The sequence below is a fragment of the Acinonyx jubatus genome, chromosome B3 (assembly GCF_027475565.1).
Source record: "Acinonyx jubatus isolate Ajub_Pintada_27869175 chromosome B3, VMU_Ajub_asm_v1.0, whole genome shotgun sequence".
NCBI classification, from domain to species: domain Eukaryota; kingdom Metazoa; phylum Chordata; class Mammalia; order Carnivora; family Felidae; genus Acinonyx; species Acinonyx jubatus.
The window spans coordinates 100,450,153-100,476,246 of record NC_069386.1 but is presented as its reverse complement, the minus strand read 5'-3'; the positions used below and the strand labels follow the sequence as shown (position 1 = coordinate 100,476,246).

The 26,094-nt window shown below is 37.2% G+C and overlaps 1 protein-coding gene and 1 non-coding gene across 4 annotated transcripts in view; both read left to right on the top strand.

Moving 5' to 3' along the window:
- Nucleotides 1-26,094, top strand: part of DLGAP5 (DLG associated protein 5) — a 39,865-nt gene that overhangs the window by 2,531 nt on the left and 11,240 nt on the right. For all 3 annotated transcript variants that reach the window (XM_027065762.2, XM_015082567.3, XM_027065764.2), the window contains exons 3-13: nucleotides 4,402-4,586; nucleotides 6,394-6,456; nucleotides 8,190-8,274; nucleotides 8,369-8,488; nucleotides 9,241-9,311; nucleotides 10,873-11,147; nucleotides 12,288-12,415; nucleotides 12,765-12,885; nucleotides 15,788-15,873; nucleotides 16,643-16,803; nucleotides 22,264-22,356. In XM_027065762.2, coding sequence (XP_026921563.1) covers nucleotides 4,402-4,586; nucleotides 6,394-6,456; nucleotides 8,190-8,274; nucleotides 8,369-8,488; nucleotides 9,241-9,311; nucleotides 10,873-11,147; nucleotides 12,288-12,415; nucleotides 12,765-12,885; nucleotides 15,788-15,873; nucleotides 16,643-16,803; nucleotides 22,264-22,356 — 1,388 coding nt within the window. The remainder of the gene's footprint in view (nucleotides 1-4,401; nucleotides 4,587-6,393; nucleotides 6,457-8,189; nucleotides 8,275-8,368; nucleotides 8,489-9,240; nucleotides 9,312-10,872; nucleotides 11,148-12,287; nucleotides 12,416-12,764; nucleotides 12,886-15,787; nucleotides 15,874-16,642; nucleotides 16,804-22,263; nucleotides 22,357-26,094) is intronic.
- Nucleotides 7,768-7,872, top strand: LOC113601725 (U6 spliceosomal RNA). The gene has a single exon (XR_003422999.1). It is a non-coding gene; the product is annotated as a U6 spliceosomal RNA (small nuclear RNA).

Below are 26,094 nucleotides of genomic sequence, written 5' to 3'. Positions count from 1 at the left end.
TTTATATAGCAGGCCCCAGAAGCTGAATGACAGTGAAGTAAAGCAGGGATAAATGCTGAAGAAATGACAGAAAGACATAAAGTCTTTTGAGAAGTTTTGTAGAGAAGGAAATGAGATGCCAAGTTGTTTAACAGTTCACTGCTTCATTTAAAGATTTTCCAGGAGCAGTGTAATATGTGGCACTTATAAGATACTCTACATATTCGAGCTTAATTGATTCTGCAAAACAGAGGGTTGGGCTAAAAGGTTTTTTCTGGATTTATCATTTTTGTGATTCCAAAGGCAAGAGAAAAGAGTTGGACAAAAGTGTTATAGGGTTTTGTTTTTATTTTTGAAAAGAACTGATCTGAGGAAATGGGCTGGTAGTTGAAGGGGAGAAAATAAAGAACAACATCTCTTAGGAGTTGGAAGGAAATGAAAACTGGGTCATAGAATGATAGAAGATGGCTTTTTAAGGAGGATCTAGACATTTTTTGGTCTGAGAAGCAGTGATGTTATGCCTCCTAAGTCATCTCCTTGCCTCTACTCTTACTCCCTCATATGCTCCATTCCTTGACTCAGATCTCAAATCAAAGTCTAACCCTGTCAGAATGCTATTAAAATGTCTTTGGTTTATTTTCCATCTGCAAAGGCCTAGAGTTAGCAGTGAGTGAGTGTGTTGCAGAGAAAGCAAGCGTGCTAGCACGGCTAGAGAAGAATGAATAAGGGGTAACTCCCATCCCTGTGGAGCCCTGAGGGGACACCATAGGGACTTTGGCTTTTACTCTGGGTGAAATGAGAAGCCATTAATGGCTTAATGAGTGTTTATATAAATCTGGTTTATGTTTCAAAAGCATCGCTTTGGCTGCTGTGTCGATAATAGATTGTAGGCTGGCAAGCATAGCCTCAGGAAAACGAAGTAGGACACCATTGCAATAATTTAGTTGAGAGGTGATGCCTGATCAAAGTGGTAGCATTATAGATTGGTGGTTGCATTCTGGATAGACTTAGAAAGTTGAACCAATAGAATTTTCTAATGGATTGGATGTAGGGTTGATAAAGATTGATTCCAAGGTTTTTGGCTTGAGCACCTGAAAGTATGGAGTGGCCATTTACTAAATTGTAAAAGACCGAGGGAGGAACAGTTTTAGGGTGGGGGGAATGATAAGGTTAAGAGTTCAGTTTGGGACATGTCCAATTGGAGAAAGTTATTAGACATGTAAGTGGACATGATGAAAAGGTAGTTGCATATAAGATGAGTTCAGGGGAGAAGTCTGCACTGAGATATAAATTCAGGAATTGTCAACTGATATTCCGTGTTGGGAGACGTTAGACTGGATGTGATTATCCAGAGTTTGGGTATGGAAAAAGGAGAGAAGAGGGGTCAGCACTCCAACATTTAGAGGGTGAGGACACAAGGGGAAACTGGCACAGAACTGGAGAACAATGCAAAGTAGAGCAGGAGGACAACAAGAAGAGAGTAGTATTCTGGAAACCAAGTGAAACGAGCATATCAAGGAGGAGAGACTATGTCAGTGCTGCTTGTTAGGTCAAACAATAGTAGACATGAGATTTTGAACTTTGCTATTATGAGAGGTCACTAATCTTGATGGGGAGTTTTGATGGAGTGAAAGCCAGATTGGAGTGGGTTCAGAGAAGGGCAGCACCATTCAGGACATATTCTTGCCCTAAAAGTTTAACTTGAATCTAATCAAAACATTAGAGGAGTTGCCTGGGTGACTCAGTCGGTTAAGTGTCTGACTCTTAATTTCAGCTCAGGTCATGATCCTGTGGTTTGTGGGCCCGAGCCCCACATTGGGCTCTGTGCTGATGATGTGGAGCCTGCATGGGATTCTCTCTCTCTCTGCCCCTCCTTCACTCTCTGTCTCTCTAAATAAATAAACTAAAAAAAAATAAAAAATAAAAACAACAAACACCTTATATTTAATTTCCAGTTTATAGAAAACACAAAGGCTAGAGGAATGCGTAAAAAAACATGAGAAAGCAAACAAATACACAGTGCAGGACATTCTGTAGGACAGCTGACTAGCTTTTTTCAATAAGACAATGGCATAAGAAGTAGGGTGCCAATTGTCACACGAATAAATACAGGAGTGACAAAATATTGATGTTTCTGGAAGGTCCTGGGTTGGTCAGACCCTTTCTTAGGCTGGTTGTGTTTGGTCATAAGCAATTTCTTTGTTTGCTCCAGTGTGGTGTGTAAATGTTACTTGTTATGTGTGTCATGACATGAGAAAGGTTGAAATACCTGTATGGATGTGACCATCGGGCGATCACTGGAGAAAAGAAAGCCTAAGAATTGAGAAGCCAGACTATTGGAGATGTCATCAAGATTTATACAGGGATAGTGATGGAGACAGTGACAGTGAGCTAGGAGCTAGAAGCCTTTAATGAATGAGAGGAAGCCTGGAGGGCCTATAGATGACAAACTGGGGTACTGGATAGTATGATCTGATGACATGAAATGTAAAGGTGGGATCTTTTGGTGAGGAGGAGGAAATCATTGGGAAGCAACAATGAGGACACTTCAGTGATACCACCAGGGTGAGAGAAAAAAGTCAACCACGTGAAAGGACAACTGGGGAAGCTGTCTTCAGCGGGGAGCCAGGTTTCAGTTTGATCAAGAGATGAAAGAAACTTTTAGAGAAGAAGTTGAGAATACAGAGGTTTTGTTGACTAACCATTTCATCATGTGTGCTTTTGCATATTCTGTCCTCTGGCTTCTTCTTCTTACTATTATTTTGAACAACTTTATTGAGGTATAATTTACATAGCATAAAAAAACCTACCCATTTTAAATACATTTAAATACCCATTTAAAATACTTCTTTTTTTTTAGTAAATTTGCTTAGCTGTGCAGTTATCCACCTGAATTATTAAAAAAAAAATTTAACATTTATTCATTTTTTTTTAATTTTCTTTTTTAATGTTTATTTATTTTTGACACAGAGAGAGACAGTGCATGAGCTGGGGAGGGACAGAGAGAGAGGGAGACACAGAATCCGAAGCAGGCTCCAGGCTCCATGCTGACAGCACAGAGCCCGACGCGGGGCTTGAACCCACAGACCGTGAGATCATGACCTGAGCCGTAGTCGGACGCTCAACAGACTGAGCCACCCAGGCGCCCCTAACATTTATTCATTTTTGAGAGACAGACAAGAGCACAAGCAGGGGTGGGGCAGAGAAATAGGGAGGCACAGAATCCAAAGCAGGCTCCAGGCTCTGAGCTGTCAAGCACAGAGCCCGATGCGGGGCTCAAACTCACAAAACTGTTAGACACCCAACCGACTGAGCCCCTTTCTGAATTACTTTTAGCCCTTACCCAGCGGACAAACATATGCTCATTCTTCAGAACCTTTTTCAGGTATTCTCTTTTCTCAGGAACCTTTCCTGATCTCCCCAGGGGGGGAGGTTTATACTAATTCTCTATTGTGTGCAGTCTCTTATTTATTTCATGCTAAACCAGACTGAAACTGTTTATTTCTCCAGTATACTATGAGCTTCTTGAGGGCAGAAATTCTCTGCCTAAGACTGTCTTGCACATAGCCCCTTATATTTCCCAAACCAGTTAAAACAAACAGAGTATGTAGGTGGAAACCCAAGTTGAACTAAAGAAACTGACAGATAGCCCTAATATTGGGGTCTGAGTTAACCCAACACTTAGTGGCTTAAAACAATAAACATTTGTTATTTCACACAATGTTTGTGGTTCAGGAATTTGGGTGCAGCTTAAGCAGGTGGTTCTGGAGGTTGCAGTCAAGATGTCATCTGGGGATGTATCTACATGCTTCGCTGAGACTAGAGGGATCTGCTCCCCAGATAACTCACCCACATGACTGGCAAGTTGATGCTGGCTTTTGGCAGGAGGCCTTAGAACTTTGTCATGTAGACACCTCCATAGGGCTACTCGAGTCTCTTTAAGATTCCGCAAGGCCGCTGGCTTCCTCCAGAGCAAGTGATCCAAGATAAGGCAAGGCAAACAGCAGTGTCATTAATGACCTAGTCTTGGGAGTCACACTCCATCATTTCACTGTACTTTGTTGGTTATCCAAGTCAGCCCTATTCAGTGTGGAAAGGAATAGGACACATGGACATCATTATCAGAAGGTGAGAATCCTTGGGGTTAGCTTGGAGGTTGGCTGTCAAATGAGTTCATTAATTCAAAAGTGAAGTAATAAACACCCAATATGTAGCAAGCAGTTAATAGATATTTGAACAAGCAAAAGCAAAAGAAATAGGAATTTTTAAAAGAATAGAGGTTGAAATAACTTGTGGTTAGAGTTCTAAGAAATGAACAAAAGTTACTAAAAGCATTTCTTAACAAAGTTGAAGTTAGAAGTCAGACATTTGCCTAACTTTTTATCTGAAATGTTTTATATACTGTGGGTTTCTTCTGTCTAGGGTCAACGAAAACTGCTCTAGGTGATCAACGAAAGCAAATGCTCCAGAAATACAAAGAAGAAAAGCAACTTCAGAAATTGAAAGAGCAGAGAGAGAAAGCTAAACGAGGAGTATTTAAAGTAGGCCTTTATAGACCCGATATGCCTTGTTTTCTGTTATCAAACCAGAGTACAGAGCCAAAAAAGGTAAATTTACTATCCTAATTTGATATAGAGGAATAGTTCCTTTTAACTGGAATTATCTGTAAGAGCTTAAATAACTAAAATAACCATTTCCCCTTACTCTCTTTATTCATTTAGTTGACATGAGGTAGGAATGACATAATAGTAACTCAGAAGATGAAAGTCAGGTCTCTTGATGTTGCTATAGGTTTTTGAGATAGGAAAAACAAGTGGGCAGAAGTCAGTTTCCAATGATAGACTGAGAAGGACTGGTCTGAGTAGCTGGAGCACTGAAACGGGGGATAGAAGCTCAAGGAGGTGTGATCTAAAGAAAATGGTCAATGAGTCAAGAAGAATAAAGTTTGAACAGGAGCAGTGGGATTTATAAATTAGATAGTCACTGGTGATTTGCTGTTTTAAAGATATGTATAAAAGATCTCAAACCGTATACTCATTCCTGATTTAGATAAGAATTAAATAATATAAAGGCCCAAGACATTGCCTATTTTTCTGGGCTTTGTGCATCCCATTGATTTTTTTTTAACCGATCTATGATTATTATCTGTATATGACCTTAGAATAAGGTGGAAGAGACCAAGTTAATACAATAGAGTTCAAATTGAAAAGATATAAATATACTCTGTATATTAGAGGAGGGAGAGATTATTTATGTTTGGAGGAATGTCAAAGAAGACCTTGGAAGGGGTTAGATTTAAGCTGGCTTTTTGAGATATGTAGGATACCAATCATTGGTCTAAGCTATAGACAACCATTAAAAATGTTAAAAATATATGTAGGGGAAACAAATATAGGGGGGAAAAAAAGACTAAACCAAGATACAGACTCTTAACTATAGAGACCAAACTGATGGTTATCAGAGGGTAGGGGGATGGGTGAAATAGGTGATGGGGATTAAGGAGTCACTTGTGATGATCACTGGGTGTTGTATCAAATTATTGAATCACTATATTATACACCTGAAACTAATATAACGCTGTATGTTAACTCTACTAGAATTAAAATAAACACTTAAAAAATTATATATATGTACACATGCATATATATATATGTGTGTGTGTGTGTGTATATATATATATGTATGTATGTAGGGGGAACAAGAGGAGACCCATCATGGTGCTAAACAATAAGACTCGCCAATAATTGTTTTTTTTATTTAGATAGCCATTGTTGAATTCTCTTCTCCATGCAATCTAGAGAAAAGCCTAATTTCTTTAGCACTAGATTTTCACTGAGATTACAGAAGAAAATGACTTCTCATCTAGGGAAGAATTCTGATTATGCTTCTTAAGAAATTATACAGAGTTGACAAATATCACTTTTTAGTCAGTCTTTCTCATGCTAGATTTTTTTTCCCACATTTTGTGATTAGGTCTCATTTTTCTTATTGACAATGGAGAAATGCATAATCATGAGACTTGAAGACAAACTGTTAAAGCTATTAGAGTAAGCTCTGTGGTATCTTTTCATGAAACAGCAAACAAAAAATCCTAATACTTAAGTCTGTTCATTTACCCCTTCTAAATATGTCCAACTAATCATATTAATGAGGATTCAAATACCTGGAAAAGATGGCTTGAAATTTCTTCTTTCAGCTCACTGAGAAATACAAGTTTTGAAGTGATTAACTTAAATGTAATTTAAATCAAGCCAGAACCAGAAAAAGTAGTAATTAAAGTTGGCAAGTATCTTTTTGCCATAAATGATTAAAGTTAAAATTTAACCTTAAAATGGAAATTTTGTTTCATAAAGAGACATGAAATTAAATTTTGCCGGTTCACTTTTTAACTTTATTTTCTTTGACTGTTTTAAGGCTGTTCCATCTTCTGTACGGATTACAAGGTCAAAGGCCAAAGACCAAATGGAGCAGACTAAGGTATAGTTGAATGTTAGTAGATAATTGTTACTAAGATGACAAATTGTACTTTTTTCTCAGAGTAAGTAAATCCATTTTTTTTATCTAATATCACTTTTTTCTTTTTCTTTTTTTTTTTTTAGTTTTTTTTTTTAATGTTTTATTATTTATTTTAGAGAGAGAGAGACAGAGTGCAAGCAGGGGAGGGGCAGAGAGAGGAAACACAGAATCCAAAGCAGGCTCTGGGCTCTGAGCTGTCAGCACAGAGCCTTACATGGGGCTCGAAATTACGAACTGTGAGATCATGATCTTGAACCAAAGTCAGACACTCAACCGACCAAGCCACCCAGGCACTCCTGTCTATTATCACCTTTAAGTGTAGTGATTGATTTGCTAGAGTTAATAGTACAAAAATCAATATTAGTGCTTTGGTGACATACAGCCATCTTGGCTGGTTACTAAGGAAATACTTAAAATATCTGTGTCCAACATCCCTTATTAGATGTATGCCAAACTTTGTGTCACACTCTTGTTTACTGGGCTTCTGTTATGCATTCCACATCATCACCAAATGTAGATAGGGATATAAAGCATATAGGGTGGGTATGATAAAACTTATGGGTCTTCAAAACACGATTATGGATAAAGCTACTAGGAAGATTGCTAAAATAAAGTGAAGTGGGCAAGGAGGGAAATAATATGCCTCTTCATCAGGTGAGGAAGCTGAATTTCATGTATTCAGGAATGTTTGAGTCACTACCATGTTTCTCTAGTCTCTAGGGCATAGTAGTGAACAAAATAAAATTTCTTGTTTTCATTGAGCTTACATGTGAACTAGGCAGTAAAAAAAATAGGTATATAGTATGTCAGATGGTCATCAGTATTATGGAGGGGATAAAAAGTGAAGGGAGAAGGGGAGTACTGGAGTGGGTGTCAGGCAGAATTTTGATTGGGGCAGTCAAGCAGGGCCTCGCTGATGTGGCATTTTGACTGAAGTCTTATAAGGAATGGAAGAGTGAACTATGGGAAAGAGCTTTCTATCCAAGAGAAGAATTTTCTAGACATAATTCAAGGTCTTGAAGTGAAAACATGCCTAGCCTATTTAAGGATTCTCAGAAGATTATAGTCAGCTATTTTTCATAGCTTAGGTTATTAGCATTTTCTAAAGTCTAGGATTCTAAAAAGGCCTATAAAGAAGTCTATATCATGGAAAACTTTTTTCTTCATCTCATTTTATTTGGAGAAGTGATTTTTTTTTTGCCAGGTCATTTTATAATAGTAAGATTTCAGCTGAGGGGGTCAATTGATAGATAAAAAATGTGGCAACTGAGTGCTTGCTTCAGCCACACATACACTAAAATTGGAACGATACAGAGAAGATTAGCATGGCCCCTATGCAAGGATGACACACATGTTCCTGAAGCATCCCATATTCCTCCCCCCATCCGCCACTGCCTTGGCTTTCTGTTGTGCTTGTGCTTCTGTTGCCCCTCTTTTATCTGTTGCTATTTTTGTGATGTCTTCCCCCCACCCCTATTTCCACCTTTTGGAAGTGGCTCCTCAGGGAGTGGGTCTGCTCAATCCTTCTCTTCTCACTCCACAACATTTCAGAAGAAAGTGAGGGTGGCAGAGATGGGGGGGGGGGTGTCTCTACGGTTGGATTAATAAAATAACTTGAAAACCCCTCGGGGAAAAATGTGGTGATTTGATTCATTATGCAATTAAATCACATAGCACCTTAATCTTTTAAATAGATTGATAATGGGAGTGATGTTCGAGCAATTCGACCTGGTCAAAGACAAACTTCTGAAAGAAAAGTGTTGGACAAAGAGAGAAAAGGTGGGAATTTAGCAGTTACTATAAGCTCTGATGTTGCCACAACAGTAATTTAATGATTACAAAAAGCGTTTGATTTGATTATTTTTTCCCACAGCCGTACAGCCTGTAACGACCACATCGGTGAGAATGACTCGATCAGCCACTCAAGCAGCAAAGCAGAATGCCAGAACAGTCTCATCTACTACAACAAGAAAGCCAGTCACAAGAGCTAATGGTAAGAATGATCTAGAGTGTTTTGGTCTTTGAGGTTTTTTGTGTTCAATGTTAAAAATCATCATGTACTTCTCTGGGTAGGAGAGGAGGAAATAGGAGATTCCAGTTCCTAAAGGTAGGTTCGATGCCTCAGCATCCAGGTAGCATTCTGTGGGTACTCAAAGGTGGAAGTACCTGAATTGGTATAAGCAGTGCTTCAAAGTGAACATTTAATGGCCCAAATAAATTACAGCCCATCCATTTGGTGGAATACAATGTAAATATTTAAGGACAGTGTTGTGAAAGAACATGATATATTGAGTGGGCAAAGAAAAACAGGTCAGATTCTGAACACTATGTTCACAGTCCTAAAATATGTATGTGAATATGTGAATGTAGGATAAAACTGGAAAAACATACACTAAAGTGACACTAATGATTGTTACTGAGTAATGTATTCGTGGGTTATTTTTAATTTTGTTGTGTTTGTGCTTTTCTTTATTTTCCTAATTTTCTATAATAAATATGTACTTGATATTCAGAGGCAAAAAGTAAAGTAAAATACCTTAACACTTGGTTTTGAAAACAGATGGCCTTTACTTGGCAGGAAATTTCATCTGTTTTTATCTCATTTTATAATATGACTTAATCAAAAAATCCTTTAAGATATATATTCCTATTGCTGCCTTTTTTCCTATTCTAAATTACCTAGTGCTTTTAAAGTAGCATTTTCTATCTAATCAAAATGGTTGTTTTATTTCACTTTTATTTTAGATCATGAAATAGAGAGAAAGGCACCAAATCAAGGAAGACCTGCCAAAAATATAGAAACAAAACCTGAAAAGGTAGAGTATAAACATCTGTTTATTTCTAGATACTTTGAAAATCTCATTGCCACTTGCATAAAGCTGAAATTAAGCATACAGAGCTGCTTCAAGAGAATTAACCTACATGTGTGTTAAAACATCTTGAACCATAAAGAAGCATGAAGAGGATATATTGTTGTTGTCTTTCAGGTATTATATCCTCAGAGCTTTATAGCTAGAGAAAGGATAATTTGGTTAACAGGAGATAGAGAAATACAATAACATTAGTTGACAGAAACCTTCACATGAGAATTGACTAAGCGATAAGATGTAGTAGGGTGAAATGTATTGACTTTGGATTCATTTAGGTGTGAGTTTGAATATTGTCTCTGCTTCCAATTAGCTAGATAACTTTGGACAAGTTATGAATTTGTTTTCCCATCTCTAACATGCAATACTTACTTGGAGTAGTTTTAAGAATTAAATAACCTAACATTTCTGATAGCATCTAGCATAGAGTCTAGTAGAGTCTTCAAAAAAGATTCACCAATTTGAGGGCCCAGTTCCTTGGTTTATAAGCCACATTATAATTCCTTAACCTTAAAAATAAAAGTTTTGCCAAGCTGTAAAAAACCTGGCTAGATTTTACTAAAAAATCAAATCTGGATCCTCCAGGAAGACAGTATATGGTGAATCTTCATGAGTAAGCAGCTGGACCTCATGTTCTTCCCTTAAGATTGATTTCCTCTTTAAGGATTATCACTAGGTTTTTACTTTCACTTCCATGTTGGCCTCAGAGATAGTATCACCCTTAAATTCTTGTCCAGGTTGAAATAAGTCCTGGGAATATATCACATGATGACTATAGTTAATAATATTGTATTGCATATTTGAAAGTTGTTTAGAGTAGATCTTAAAAGTTCTCATCACCAAAAAAATTCTGTAACTATAGTGATACATGTTAACTAGACTTACTGTGGTGATCATTGCACAATATATACAAATATTGAATCATGTTATACACTTGAAACTAATACAATGTTACATGTCAATTATATCTCTATTAAAAAAACCAAGTAATTACATTGACTTGAAAAATAAAATATACTTCACATTTTATATGGTTCATCTTATTGTGTAATGTTAAAAAATAATTTTGCTCATATGACAAGGTTATTTATAATCAAGGTTATTTACAGAAATGATTTGGTACTTGACAGTAGTAGTTATCTAATAAACGTTGGATTTCTGATTCTCAAACTATTGTAATTATCATAATCAAAGTAAAAAGAGATCTGTATTTGTTAGATGAGTAATTTTTCCATTTTAGTTTTCATATATTTTAATTTGTTGTAATACCTAAAACCTATTATTTATTCCTATAATGAGAATTGGTTCTCCCTCTTTCTGGATCTTAGCATTGGTTTAGTATAGTTGGTCTTCTGATGCCTTATATACATTTCATTGTATTTGTTTTTGTCGTCTCTTAAATTATGTATGTGGGACATAGATCTCAACTGTCACATTTTCAGCCTGTAAAAATTGGTCAAATATATCCCAGAAGAGCAATTCTCACCCTATTCTGTTTACTTACAACTAGGTCATTTCTTTTAAACTTGATAGTGAAGAAAATACTTTGGATTCACAAACCAGTACAACAAATGGAATGGATCCAGATGGAGTCTTATCAAAACTAGAAAACTTACCTAAGACAAATACTGCAAAAACGAAAGGAAAGAATTCCTTCGCACCTCAAGATTTTATGTTTCAGCCATTGGATGGTCTGAGGACCTATCAAGTAACACCTATGACTCCCAGAAGTGCCAATGCTTTCTTGACACCCAGTTATACCTGGACCCCTTTAGAAACAGAAATGTAAGAATGTAATGTTAATAATCAATTCCTTGCTAAGATGGTAACAAATGCCTTTCTTAGATTTGGCCTGTGCTTTTTAAAAGTTATTATTTAGTTAATTTAATGATAACTCATTAAAATTTGGTTAAAAAATTCTTCAGAAGGCTACAATAATCTATTTGACAGTTTTGATATTTCCTGTTCATTGTTATTAACCTTAATTTCCTAGTACAATTTATGTTTCATTGCTTTTAATAAGTGACTTTATTATAACACTTGGAAATAAATTTTTAGAAGTTGCCGGGGTACCTGAGTGGCTCGGTCAGTTAAGTGTCTGACTTCGGCTCGGGTCATGATCTTGTGGTTTGTGAGTTCGAGCCCTGCATCAGGCTGTGCTGACAGCTCGGAGCCTGGAGCCTGCTTCAGATTCTGTGTATCCCTCTCTCTCTGCCCCTCCCACGCTCATGCTCGCTCTCTCTCTCTCTCTCTCTCTGTCAAAAATAAATAAACATTAAAAAAAAAAAAGTTGCTATAATACTGTAGCTCAGACATGGGCTTTGGTTTGTGTTCTTTTGCTGAGTACACTTTAGAAAAACTGATTAACTTGCAAAATGGAGCGGGGAGAGGGATCAGTTGGACTCTTTAAAAGAAAAGACAGGATTGTTTTGCAGACTGGCTGTTGGCAGATTTACTAGAAACTGCCCGGCAGCAGCAAGACTGCTAAGTGTATTTCATTAAGAGATCTTCAAAGTATTTAGATCTCATTATAATTAGTGAAGATGAACATTCCCACTACATAGGTGTTTAAATTTTTCTGCTCCAGAATGGACCTATTGTTTTAAAAATAAACATATTTCGGGGCACTTGGGTGACTCAGTAGGTTGAGCGTCTGATTTCAACTCAGGTCATGAGTTTGTGGTCAGTGAGTTTGAGCCCACATGGGGCTTGCTGCTATCCCTGCAGACTCTGTTTCGTATCCTCTGTCCCCCTCTCTCTGCCCCGCTCATGCTTTGCTCTCTCAAAAATAAATATTTAAAATAAAATAAAAATAAGTATTTTTATTTTATCCCAGGTTTTTAAAAAGCAATGTAATTTTGAAATACTTCAATTAGATATATAGGGTTCATGCTTCATAAAGTGTATTTTTGCTATTGCTTTTAGTGCTAAGACTCAAGAACAAACAAAAGAAATTCTGGCCCAAAAGTGTAAAACTTCCTCTGCGAAGATAGTACATCAAGATTCAAATAAACTGCAGTGTCCTTTGGGTTCTCTCACAGTTTGGAATAAAGGTATGGTATTTTAATTAAATTTTTACTTACCTTCTGGACTATGATTTATCAGAGATTTGTTTAGAGCCACACAGAGTCAGAAGAGATGGGAAACCTGGGGAAAGACATCCAGACAGAGAATTGGAATGAGGAATGCAGACTGAGAGAAGGGGGGAAATGCAAATTTGAAGAGATGAAAATGTCAAGATGCTTTAGAGGAGACGTGATAAATGAAATCATTGAAGCAGAAATAAAATGTTAAAGTTCAACAATGAAAAAATTGAAGGATTCTAAAATTTTGTCTTTTGTAGGGGATGGCATTTTAGAAAAACTGCTGCTTTGAAATTTACCTGTGGTGTTTTCTTTGTAGAACATGTCTTAAATAAAGATGAAACTACTAAAAATTCAAATGGCCTCCCAACAAAAGTCCCATCACTTGAAATAAATGAAGATCAGGTATCTCAGCCACAACATGATGTGCCATATTTCAGGTTTGTCCATTTTGTTCCTAGTGTAAAATGTTTGCATTAATGTCTAGATATTTAAAACCCAAATTAAACTATTTTAACCTTTATATAATAGATGAATTAAACTCTTAGTGATTTTTATTTATCTTTTAAATTTTAATTATGGGGGCGTCCTGGGTGGCTCAGTCAGTTAAGCATCCGACTTCGGCTCAGGTCAAGATCTCATGGTCTGTGAGTTCAAGTCCCACATTAGGCTCTGTGGGCACAGCTCAGAGCCTGGAGCCTGATTCAGATTCTGTCTCTCCTTCTCTCTGTCCTTCCCCCACTCACACTCTGTCTTTCTCTCAAAAGTAAATAAACATTAAAAAAAAAAAACCTTTTTTAAATTATGTTTTCAGTAGCTGGTACTTTAATTCATGTGGTTCCTAGTTCAAAAGGTAGAAAAAGGTACAAGTGAGAAGCCCTTTCTCAACTGTCTCCTAACTCCATGGTTAATCTTCCATGGAGGCCAGTGTTACTGATGTTTTATGAAAACTTTCAGAGAGATAGATAACATATACGTAGACAAGCATATATTTTTTTTCCCGTTTTTAATATACACAGTAGTTTACTATTCTGCTTTCGTTTAATGTTCATTGTGGGAGACATTCCATTTTAATACTTAAAGAGCTTACTCGTGTTGTGTGTGTGTGTGTGTGTGTGTGTGTGTGTGTGTGTGTGTGTGTGTGTGTTATGACCATATAGTATCCATTATGTGATGTACCACTATTTACTTAATAGTAAATTGCTGTTGCTCATTATTTACACTGAGGTCAGTCCATTACTAATACAATCAAGGCTGCAAGGAACAACCTTGTATGCATTCCAATTCTCTCATGTGAAAATATATAACAACCTCAATTTACATTCCTTTCAGCAAGTTATGGGAATTCCTATTTTCTCATACTGTTTACACCCTCGACAAAGAAACTGAGTTAACCTTTATTTTACAAAGGAAGGTTAGTGGGAGATGGTAGGAAGCTCTTTGGCCTACTAAGTCATGAAGTAGGATTATGTTTTTCCATCTGTGAAGAGTGAAAATTAACATCCTTTTGGGGAAACTCAACCATGTCACTTAACAGGCCTTGGAAACAAATCAGTGGACTGCATTTGGAGAAAGGCCCCACCATTCCACATCACACAGGAAATAATTACATGCTCTTCTTTTTTTTTTTTTTTAAACTTTTTATTGTGGAAAATTTAAAACATATGAAAGTACAGGGAACAGTACACTGAACTCCCTTGTACTCATCACTCAGGGTCAATCTTGTTTCATATTTACATATACTTCTGACTCAAGATGTTTTAAGAAAATCCCAAATAATCATATCATTTCACCCATTAATATTTCTGTAGGTATTTTTCAAAGTTGAAAACTCATGTTAAAGTTTATGTGCTTAATATTTATTGTGCTTAATGTAATAATAATAATTACTTAATGTCATAAAATATCCAGTCAGTATTCAAATTTCCAAATTATAATCCACACGCAGGCATGAGCACAACATGCTTATGTACATGCTGTTTTTCTTTTTTTTTTTTTTTTAATGTTTTATTTATTTTTGAGACAGAGACAGAGCATGAGCAGGGGAGAGGCAGAGAGAGAGGGAGACACAGAATCCGAAGCAGGCTCCAGGCTCTGAGCTGTCAGCACAGAGCCTGATGCGGGGCTCGAACCCATGAACTGCAAGATCATGACCTGAGCTGAAGTCGGACGCCCAACCGACTGAGCCACCCAGGCACCCCAATACTGTTTTTCTTGAGTAAATGCAGCAAGGACATTCTCATACCTTTTTCAACATAAGATTAACAATTTTTTGAGCTTTGCCAATCAAGTAGATAAGTAGGTAAGATACTATCTTGCTGCAGTTTTAATGTTTATTTATTCTATTATTAACAAGTTTCTTTTTATGTGTTTGAAAGCCACTTCAATTATTTTTAGAACTTGAGATTTTAGAACTGTAATGAATTTTAGAGATTTAGCTAATCCGTTGTGTTTTCAACTGTGAGACATTGAGACAATGAGCAATTTACCCAACTTAATAACATCAGATCTAAGCCAGGTCTCCTTTCTCATAAATTAAGTCATTCTCTGTCATGCTATTAGATATAAACAGCTAAATTTTTCTTCTAGGAAACAAAAACTAACCTCAGTTTCTCCTGCTAGGATGCTTCTTATAAAGAAACAGATTACGATCACCTTAGGCCAGTTTCTTAACCTTGGCACTATTGACATTTTAGACTAGATAATTCTCATGGGGACCATCTTCTGCATTCCAGATTGGTAACATCCTTGGCCAGTAGTGCCCCTCCAGTTCATGACAAAAATGCCTCTAGACAGTGTCAAATATGTCCGGGGAGGGCGGGGTGGGGGGGGGGGGTGGTGGATACAAAATTGACCCCTGTTGAGAACCACTGCCTTTGGAGTGGCAAGCAAAGCCTACTAATTACAGAGAACCTGTAAGGCCTTATAACTGTAATTCCATACTTACAGTGTTTGGCTTCAGCTTACTCTTGAGAGTTGAGTTGGTCTTCATTCCATGGGCAATAACAGAGAACTAATAGCAGAGATAAAGAACATCTGATTATTTCTGTGAAGTCTCTGAAAAATAAGAACAGAAGAAGTTGGAAATAATAGTGTAGTGTGAAAAGTGGGCTCTTGGCACTAACCCATTTGCATAAGTTCTAGGTGTAGAAAGATGGACATAGGGTATCAACTTGTATTTATGGATTTAATGTATCACAATTCATAAAATCAGCATCAACGCTGAAAAATTAACATCGTGCCTATCTTTTACACCTTTCTAATGTTATATGTGTCATAATGCAAATACTTAGATATTAGTATGAGAAACATTTGTAAAACAAATGTATATCATAATTTTAGAAATATTCTTCAGTCAGAAACTGAGAAATTAACTTCGCACTGCTTGGAGTGGGACAGGAAGCTTGAATTGGACATTCCAGATGATGGTGAGGGAACGTTTATTTTTTTTTATGTTTTAGTTTTGTGTTTTTAAATATAGTTACACATTTATCTGAAACATAAAGATCTAGTGTCCAACTTCATAGTTACATTGTTATTCAAAACAGCAGGAATTTTTTATATCTCAATATACATTTGCTAATATCTCTGTGCTAAATTGGTACATGACTTAAGAGATACAAGGAATTGGAATATTGATTATTCCTGAAAATTAGACATTTGCTTATTATTAGATATTTTTTATATAACTATGAGTGACATCTGTAACTGGTATTGTTTAATTAAACAAAAATATTTTCTGAATGAAAATAATCCCAAATCAATAATCAATATGGAAATCACTACCTAAATCAATATGGAACAGATTTTCAGAAAAATTCCTTAATTTGACTTATTTGGGGAAGCTGTTTAGAAAAAAGTCATTTGTGTTCTGTCAATGTGAAGCCCTTCGTGGATACTGTTGTGTGATGAGTTGTTTGAGGCTAAATTCTTATTAAATACAAGTAGAGGTAAAATGCCATTTATTGTGCAGCGGTATGTATGAGAATGAATATTGCTGATTTTTAGCAGGAATTGAAGCAGGCAGTTAATGCTCAGTATTTGTAAGACAGAGTTTTGCAGTGCTGTTTTTTGTTTTGCATTAAGTTAAAAATTTTGAAATTTATGGTGAGGCCTTATCAATTGGTGGGCTGACAATATAGGTCTAGTTTTTTTTTTTTTGTCTTTTAACTTTTAAAAACTTCATCTTTCCTCTAGCTAAAGATCTTATTCGCATAGCAGTTGGGCAAACAAGACTCCTTATGAAGGAAAGGTTCAAGCAGTTTGAAGGGCTGGTGGACAATTGTGAATACAAACGAGGTGAGAAGGAGACGACCTGTACAGATCTGCATGGATTTTGGGATATGGTTAGTTTTCAGGTACGTGGTCAAGCATTTTCATTATATTAACTCTGAGCCTGATCTTTTTGAAAATGAGGTTGGGACACCTGGGTGGCTCAGTCAGTTGAGCCTCCTGTTTTGGCTCAGGTCATGATCTCATGGTTCATGAGTTCAAGCCCCGCATCAGGCTCCTCTGCTGTTAGCACAGAGCCTGCTTAGGATCCTTTCTCCCCCTCTGTCTCTGCCCCTCCCTTGCTTGTGCTCTCTTTCTCAAAAATAAAATAAACATTAAAAAAAATGAGATTAAAAAATGAGGTTGGGGCGCCTCGGTAGCTTGGTTAAGCATCTGATTTCAGCTCAGGTCATGATCTCACAGTTTGTGAGTTCAAGCCCCACATTGGGCTCTGTGCTGACAGCTTGGAGCCTGGAGCCTGCTTCGGATTCTGTGTCTCCCTCTCTTTCTGGCCCTTCCCCACTTGTGCTCTGTCTTTCTGTATCTCAAAAGTGAATAAACACTAAAAAAAAAGAGGTTAACAATAATAAAATGGGGGTAATGGAACTGCTTTTTAGGTATCAATAATGTTAAATGACATATCAGACAGCATCTTTATAAACTGTAAAGTACTGTCTAGGGGGACCTAGGTGGCTCAGTCAGTTAACTGAGTCAGCCGACTTCGGCTCAGGTCATGATCTTGCAGTTTGTGGGTTCAAGCCCTGCGTCAGGCTCTGTGCTAACAGCTCAGAGCCTGGAGCCTGCTTCGGAGTCTGTGTCTCCCTCTCTCTCTGCCCCTCCCCCGCTCGTGTTCACTCATGTGCGCTCCCTCTCTCTCAAAAATAAATAAACATGAAAAAAAATTAAAGTACCGTCTAAATTTTATAAATGATGTCTACTTCTTCCTTGTGTTGTCAGGATGATTTCTGGATAGTTTGGAATGTTGTTTAGACTGTAATGATTCTGCACTTTAGAAAAATGAGCAAATCTAGTCCTTACTAATTCAGATCATCTAGCAGTTACTGAGTTCTAACTGTGTGCCAGGCATTATACCAGAAGTTGAAAAATAAGGCACATTCTCTCTCCCAGAGAAGCTTGTAGTTTATTAGTGAGTCAGACACAGGATATAATTCTAATCTAATGTACAAAGTGCTATAGTGGAGGGAATCACTAGGAAGATCAGGAAAAGCATGGGAGGAGATGACACTTTCTAGCTTCTTGACTTATTTTATAGATGTACATACAAAATATTATTTCAGGAACCAGTAGCCAAAAGTCATTAGACATTTGAGGACAGCCTTGAATCTGAAAAAAAGAAAAAAAAAGTCAAAAGCAAGTTTCTTCTCAGGAAGAAAACTTTTTGGATGAAGGAAATGAAGACAATACAAGGAGAAAATAACTTTTTTTTTTTTTTAATGTTTATTTGTTTTGAGAGAGACAGAAAGACTGGGCACAAGCAGGGGAAGGGCAGAGAGAGAGGGAGACACAGAATCTGAAGCAGACTCCAGGCTCTTAGCTGTCAGCACAGAGCCCAATGCGGGGCTTGAACTCACAAACCTTGAGATCATGACTTGAGCCAAAGTCGGCCACTTACCTGACTGAGCCACCCAGGCACCCCAGAAAAGAACTTTTACATGCAAGTGTTAATATTCTCAAAGGGAACAGATGTTTCATCTATTTTTTTTTAAATTTTTTTTTAACGTTTTATTTATTTTTGAGACAGAGAGAGACAGAGCATGAACGGGGGAGGGGCAGAGAGAGAGGGAGACACAGAATCAGAAGCAGGCTCCAGGCTCTGAGCCATCAGCCCAGAGCCCAACGCGGGGCTCGAACTCACGGACTGCAAGATCGTGACCTGAGCTGAAGTCGGACGCTTAACCGACTGAGCCACCCAGGCGCCCCTCATCTGTCTATTAAGAACAGCTGTTAAAAAAACATTCAGAGAACAACAAAAATTATTCTTTGAAGTTAAAAACTGTGAGAGCAGAAATGTAAGATTCAGTAGAAAGATGGAATATGAAGTTAAGATCTCCCATAAAATAGAGCAAAGAGAGAGATGTAAAGTAGCAGAGATTGAATAAGATAAGTAGATAAGAAGATTAAGTGGACTGGTCTAGGAAGTATAATATCTAAATAATAGGAATTCCAGAAAAAGAGAACAGAAAAAATAATGGAGAGGAAATAACCAATGAAATAGTTGAAATTTTTTTTCCCAAACCGGAGGACCTGAATTCCAGATCGAAGGGAGCCATTGAGTATCTAGCATTGTGAATCAGAGTAAGCCCACACCAATGCACATTATTAAATATGATTGTACAACTTTAGGGATGAAGAGAAAAATCTAGAAACTTCCAGAGAGGGAAAACAAGTCTTATACAAAGGATCAAGAATCAGAATAGCCTTGGATTTCTCAACAGCAACACTGAAAGCTGAGAAAACAATGCCCTCAAACTTCTGAGGGAAAATAAGTTCCAACTTGGAGTTTTGTACCCAACCAATCATATGTGAGGGTGAAAAGGCACTTTTTAGACACACACAGTCTCAAATTTTACCTCCCATGTTCTCTTTCTTAGAAAACCAAGTGAGAATGTACCTCACAAAAATGATGGAGTAAACCAAGAAATGGGAGGAGGTGGGACTGAGTGTCAGAAAGGGGTAAGGGAATTGGGGCTGAGTTGTGGTGCGTGTGTAGTTTACGAAGCAGTGGTTGAGATTAGAGCAGGAGGACCTGGTCCCTGTGAGATTGGTCTGTGTGAGATTGAGCTAAATATATAATACCTGATTTGTTTGCTAGCTTTTTCACTTATTTTTTATTTTTAGAGAGTGAAAAAAGACAAGTGGGAGAGGGGCAGAGGGAGAAATTGAGAGAATCCCAAGCAGGCTCCAGGCTGAGCGGGGCTCCATCACGTGACCCTGGGATCATGACCTGAGCTGAAATCCAGAGTTGGATGCTCAACTGACCGAGCCACACAGGCGCCCCTGTTTGCTTTTTAAATTGTATTCAGAGGAGGTTTTTATAAAATTTAGAGGTGAATTGATGATAGATACATAAAAACCAAGCAAATGAAAAGCAAAAACAGTATTCAGAGTAGAGAAAAAGTGAAGGAAAGATAATGTCCATTGCTGTATGGCCCTGACGTGAATAGTGTTGAGGTAGTCATGGTGATGTTAAGTATTGCTTTATGACCAGTTTTTACATATTTTCCAGTTTTGATAATGAGTTGTTTCACTAGCATCATTCAATGGTAACCAATTAGTTTTGTTTTTTAATATTAATAATTGATAGATTTGAAGGTATTTGATGTGTTTATATTGTTTATATTGAGTATCTGTTGATACTCATTTCCCAGCTTTGGCCATTGGGAGCCTCTTCAAGTTGCCTTCTGGGACCTTTTTTTTTTTTTTTTCCTTTAAGAGCTTTTCTGAAGTTTAATATCATAAAACTTACCAGTTCTGAATGCACAGTTCAATGATTTTCAGTAAATTTGCAGAGTTGTGCATCCGTCACCACAATCCAAGTGTAGAATATTTTCAGCATTAAAAGACCTTTCTTTTCTGTATGCAGGTGAATCCCCATTCCCACTCCCAGCCCCAAGCAACTTACTCCATAGATTTGCCATTTCTGGACACTTCATATTAAGTAAAATAATACCATGTGTAGTCTTTCATATATGGCTTCTTTCACTTAGCATGATGTTTTTGAGGTTCTTCCATGTTGTGCGATGTATCTGTACTTCGTTCCTTTTCATTGCTGAGTAGTAGTTCTTTGGGTAAATACACCATTCTCTATTCACCAGTTGAAGGACACTTGGATTGTTTCTACTTTGGTGATTATGAATATCTTCTTTGTATATTCACATACAAATCTTAGTGTGGACATAAGTTTTCATTTCCCTTGAGGTAAATATCTAGATATTGCTAGGACATATAGTAAATTTATGTTTGACTTTTAAGAAACTGCCATACTGTTTGCCAAAGTGATTGTAATATTTTACTTTCCTGCCAACAATGTATGAGTTTTCCTATGTCTCCACATCCTGACTAGTACTTGTTACTGTCTGTCTAGTGGAACCATTGTAGTGGGTACGAAGTATTTGTTGTAGTTTTGATTTGCATTTCCCTAATGAATTATGATAATTATCTTTTCATGTGTTTGTTAGCCATTTAAATGTCTTCTTTGGTGAAATTTCTATTCAAATCTTTTGGCCGTTTTGTTTGTCTTTTTGTTATTGAGTTCTAACTGTTCTTTGTATATTCTGAAGACAAGTCTTTTATCAGAAATATTATTTGCAAATACTTTCCCCCACTTTGTAGCTTGTCTTAATTTTCTTAATGGTGTCTTTTGAAGTGTAAATGTTTTTAATTTTGATGATATTCAACTTATCAACTTTTTTCTTCTATGTTGTGATTTTTGACACCATGTCTAAGAACTCTTTTTTTGCCAAATGTCGGCTCACAAAGATTTTCTTATGTTTTTTTCTAAAAGTGTAGTTCTAGCTCTACAGTTAGGTATATGATTCATTTGGAGTTCATTTTTGTGTATGATATAGGAAATTCATCTTTTTTCTTGTGTATATCCAATTTCCCCAGCACTGTTGTTGAAAAGACTATCCTTTCCTCATTGGATTACATTGACACATTGTTGAACATCAGTTGGTCATAGTGTAATCCTGAATCTTTTTGACATTTACATTTTTTCAGGAGAGAGAAATTGAGAGTATGCATGTGTATAAATGCATAATAGGGGGTTTGAAGTATGTTTACTAAATTATTAACAATGGTTTCCTCTTTGGAGGAGACTGGAAGTACCAGAAAGATGGGAATCATACACTGACAACACTGGCTCCATCTTTGGCCCTGCATCTTGTCCACGCCTATACAATGACCTCTCTTGGGGCTACGTTTTCTAGGCCCCATGGAGGTTAACGTAAGAACGTAAGCCTTGACCAGAATGCGGGAAGGCTTGTTCTGATCTTCCCTAAAGTGGTGCACAGAAGGTGCCACTTTAGATAACTAGTTGAGATGAGGACCATACCAGAAGGATAAGGATCATACATTCTTATCCTGCTAGTAGGTATTACGTGTATCTTTTAAAATAAGATTCTGTCAAGAGAATGAGAAGGCAAGCCACAGACTGAAAGTATTTGCAAAAGACATTGTGTTTAAAAAAAAAAAAAAAAAGAAAAAGACATATCGTGTTCACATTGTATAGTTTAGGAAACAAACATCTAGGATACCCCTCCTACATTTTATTGGTCAAAAATAAATTAGGAGGGTTCTTCATATTTGACATCTTTTCTGTAGATTTTGGAAGTTTGTCAAAGCACAAATAACAATTTTACCATAAGAATTCTTAATTTGAATACTAAATTGAGGATGGCTTTGTCTAATTTTATATGCCATCAGTCCAACTCCCCATTCTCAATTTTTTTGAAGCTTCAGTTCACTGGTTTTTCATTTTAATAAAGTTAGGATTAATCTGATAAACGTGCTTTATTTACTAACAGATAAAAGATGTAAACCAAAAATTCAACAATTTGACTAAACTTGAGGAATCTGGATGGCAGAACAATAATAATACAAACAAAAAAGTCTTTCGGGTAAGTGTGTGGGTTTTATATCCAAATTTCTAACAGATTCTTCTACTTTAATGAATTTTTATTTTTCAGCTTTAAAAACATTTAGCTTCAGATTTTTCATCTTTTTACCAGTGAAGTTCCATATATTACATACAACGTCTGGATTGCCTTTGAAGAAGCAATGAAATTCAGCTAAATTCTAAATCAGCCAGATCTTAAATTCAGCTAAACACTAAATTCTTTCTGGAGGGCAGGAGGTAGGGGCTATAATTGAATGGGGACACGCAAAGGGCTTCTAAGTTACCAAATAGTGGGTATATGCATGTTTGTTTGTTTTAAATATATTTTTAAAGTTTATTTGTTATTTAGAGAAAGAGAGCAAGACAGCATGATTGGGGAAGGGGCAGAGAGAGAAGGAGAGAGAATCCCAGGCAAGGTCCTTACTGTCAGCACAGAGCCAGATGCAGGGCTCAAACCCACATACTGTGAGATCATGACCTGAGCTGAAATCAGGAGTTGGCCACTCAACTGAATGAGCCATTCAGGCACCCCTTCATGTTTGTTTTACACTTCAAACTGTACATTTTGTTGTAAAACATCCATTTTGTTCTAATAATAACAGGAGTACTACATGATTGATATAATGCTTAGTGTGTGCCAAGTATTGTTCTAGGTATTTTATGTGTATAAGCTCATTTAATCATCACAACAGTCCTGTGAAGTAGGCTCTGTTCTCCCCAAGCTACAGTTGAAAAACCTCATGTCCAGAAAGATTAAATCACTTGCCAAATGCGGAGCTATGTTTCACGGCCAGGCTTCTCTTTCCAGAATCCATATTCTTAATCAGTAGGCTATGCCATCTCTTTGTTTTTATATATTCTTTTGTGTGCTCTATTTCAAAATGAAATAGTTTTTAAATAGGAAAGAGGGACAATGGCTCTTTAGAACATCTGTCTTCTTCCCTATGCTTTATCTTGTAAATTTTCCTATTTTCTCTAAAATTTGCTTTGTTAATGTGAAAGATTCCATTCTTCTCTATTTGTAGTACTTTTTTTTTCTAGTAATGTTTTGAACTCAGAGTTTCTGGTCAAATGGATACTTCTCAAACCACCTTAGAGCATTGCCAGTGTTTCTTTACATTTTATTTTTATTTAGTTGTATTTGTTTTGAGAGAGAGTGTGCGCATGCACATGTGCACAAGCGGGGGAGGGAGAGAGGGAGAGAGAGAATTCCAAGCAGGCTGTATGCCCAGTGCAGAGCCCAACGAGGGGCTCGATCTCACCACCATGAGATCATGACCTGAGCCGAAATCAAGAGTCAGATGTGCTTAACCAACTGAGCTACCCAGACACCCCTCTTTATATTTTAGAAGAATACCTTTGGTTATAGAATTAGGTTTCTAGTTTAGTACTTTATTCTTATGTAACCCAAATAAAATGTCTGTTTTAAATCCTATCTTAGGGACTTAAGATAGTAGAGAATTAAAAGAACCTGTTACAGGGGTACCTGGATGGCTTAGTCTGTTAAGTGTCCAACCCTTGATTTCAGCTCAGGTCATGATCTCATGGTCATGAGATCAAGTCCCGTCAGACTCCGAGCTGAGTGTGGAACCTGCTTGGGACTCTCTCTCCCTTTCTCTCTGCCCCTCCTCTGCTCGTATTTGCACACGTGTACATGCTCTCTCTGTCTCTCTCAAAAATAAATAAATAAGAATTTAAAAGAATTTATTACCAAATTATTTGACTAATGAAGTCTCATGACAAGGACGCTGAGGACAGTGACTAAATTAATTGAATGAATTTCAAATCTGCTAAACAGTGAAAAATGCTGGGACAATTTGAAGCTACCATGGGTATTTCTTATTGAGTACTCAGTCCTGGAAACATGAACATCATCAGTGCTGCAGATAGCGTTATATCAGAGCCTTGTAATTCTGTCCCTTATCACCAGGTGTCTCTCTCCTCTTACTCTATTTTACAGGCTACTATTAAGATTATCAAACAAATAAAGTAAAATTAATACCTATACTTTGATCCTCTTCCCTCTTACTTACTCATCGATCTGTCATTCCATCAATTAGCCTTTTTTTCCTCTCTTCCTCTCTCTTTTCTATCAGCTTTTAGACATGTTTGAGGGTCTTAGCTTTGCTTACATTAAAAAAACCCTTAAACCTGTGATGTTCCCATCTCCGAATCACAGACAAGTTTCCTGGAAAAGTTGTCTGTACTCTGCGGTTACTGTTTTGGTCCTCACTTATCTCTCCAACTCACTGCAAGTCAACTTCACCCTTCTTGATGCCTCCAGAACAGTTATCACCAGGGGTATTGATTCTCTAGTTGCTGAGTTATTAGATACTTACTTAATTATAAAATCTAATCCTTCTGCAGGATTAAATACAGTTGATTCCCTCTTTCTTGAAATTATATTCTAATTTTTCCTCCTGTCTCTGTGCCCATTTTCAGTCATGTTTGTATGTTTGTTTTTCCATTTATCCCTTAAATGTTTGTGATACTCTTATTCCTACCTCAACTCTCTTCTTTCCTTCCACATTTTTTCTGTGCAATCTTCCCCATCCTGTGATGAGTCCCAAATCTGTATTTCAAAACACATGTACTGCTAAGCTCTACCTCTATATATCCTGGCTCCATAAAACTTAAAATCAGTATGCCTCGGGGCACCTGGGTGATTCAGTCACTTAAGCGTCCGACTTCAGCTCAGGTCATGATCTCACGGTTCATGGGTTTGAGCCCCACATCAGGCTCTGTGCTGACAGCTCAGAGCCTGCAGCCTGCTTCAGATTCTGTGCCTCTCTCTCTGCCCCTCCCCCATTTGCACTCTGTGTGTGTCTCTCTCTCTCTCAAAACTAAACATTAAAACGATTAAAAAAAAAAAAGTCCCAAACTGAAGTCATCTGCACACACATTGATATTTCTGTCTCAGAGAATGATATTCCCACTAGGTGTCTGAGGTATCTTCTTTAGTCCTTTCTCTATTTCACCATCTCTACCCTCCACACATCCAATAGATTGCTAAGTCCTCTCAGTTCTCCCCCTTAACATATCTCTTGAAGCCATTCATGGCTTTTCCATTTCTCCTCCTTAATCTAATTACTATCATCTTTACCCAGTATCGGTGCAATAGTCTCCTTCCTAACTGACTTGTAACCTCCAGTCAGTTCTCCATTCTCCAGGCTATAGACAGAATGACCTTTCGAAACACAAAGCCGATAATGTTAATCTCCTGATTAAAAGTCATCGATAAACTCTATTTCTTTGTCCTCTGTATAAATGTGGCTCTTTAAAATGGTTACATGCAAGGGATTTTAAAATCTATCTGTTGTTACCTCCCAGCTGTGCTATGCTTTCTTTCACTTCTGGCTTTGCAAACATGCTATTTTTTGCATGTTCTAGCCCTTTCTTCGCCTGGTCTTGTAGCCTGGCTGTGATTCCAGCTCAGTGCTACTTCCTATAAGCCTTTCTGGATGACTCTTAGGATTGATTTAGGTGATAGCCTGGTATTCTCTTACAGTTGTCTGATTTTGTCTGTATCATGACATTTATTCTTTTTAATGTCCACATCGAGCCCTTCCCTTAAGCTGTGAGCTCCTCGAGAGCAGGGACTTTGTCCTTTACCTTTTGACCCCTGGCACCAGAGCTGAAATCGAGTCCGACGCTCAACTGACTGAGCCACCCAGGCACCCCAAATGTGTTAAATAGCTATGCATGCTTTGTTTTTCTTGTAAGATGATAATGAGTAGCT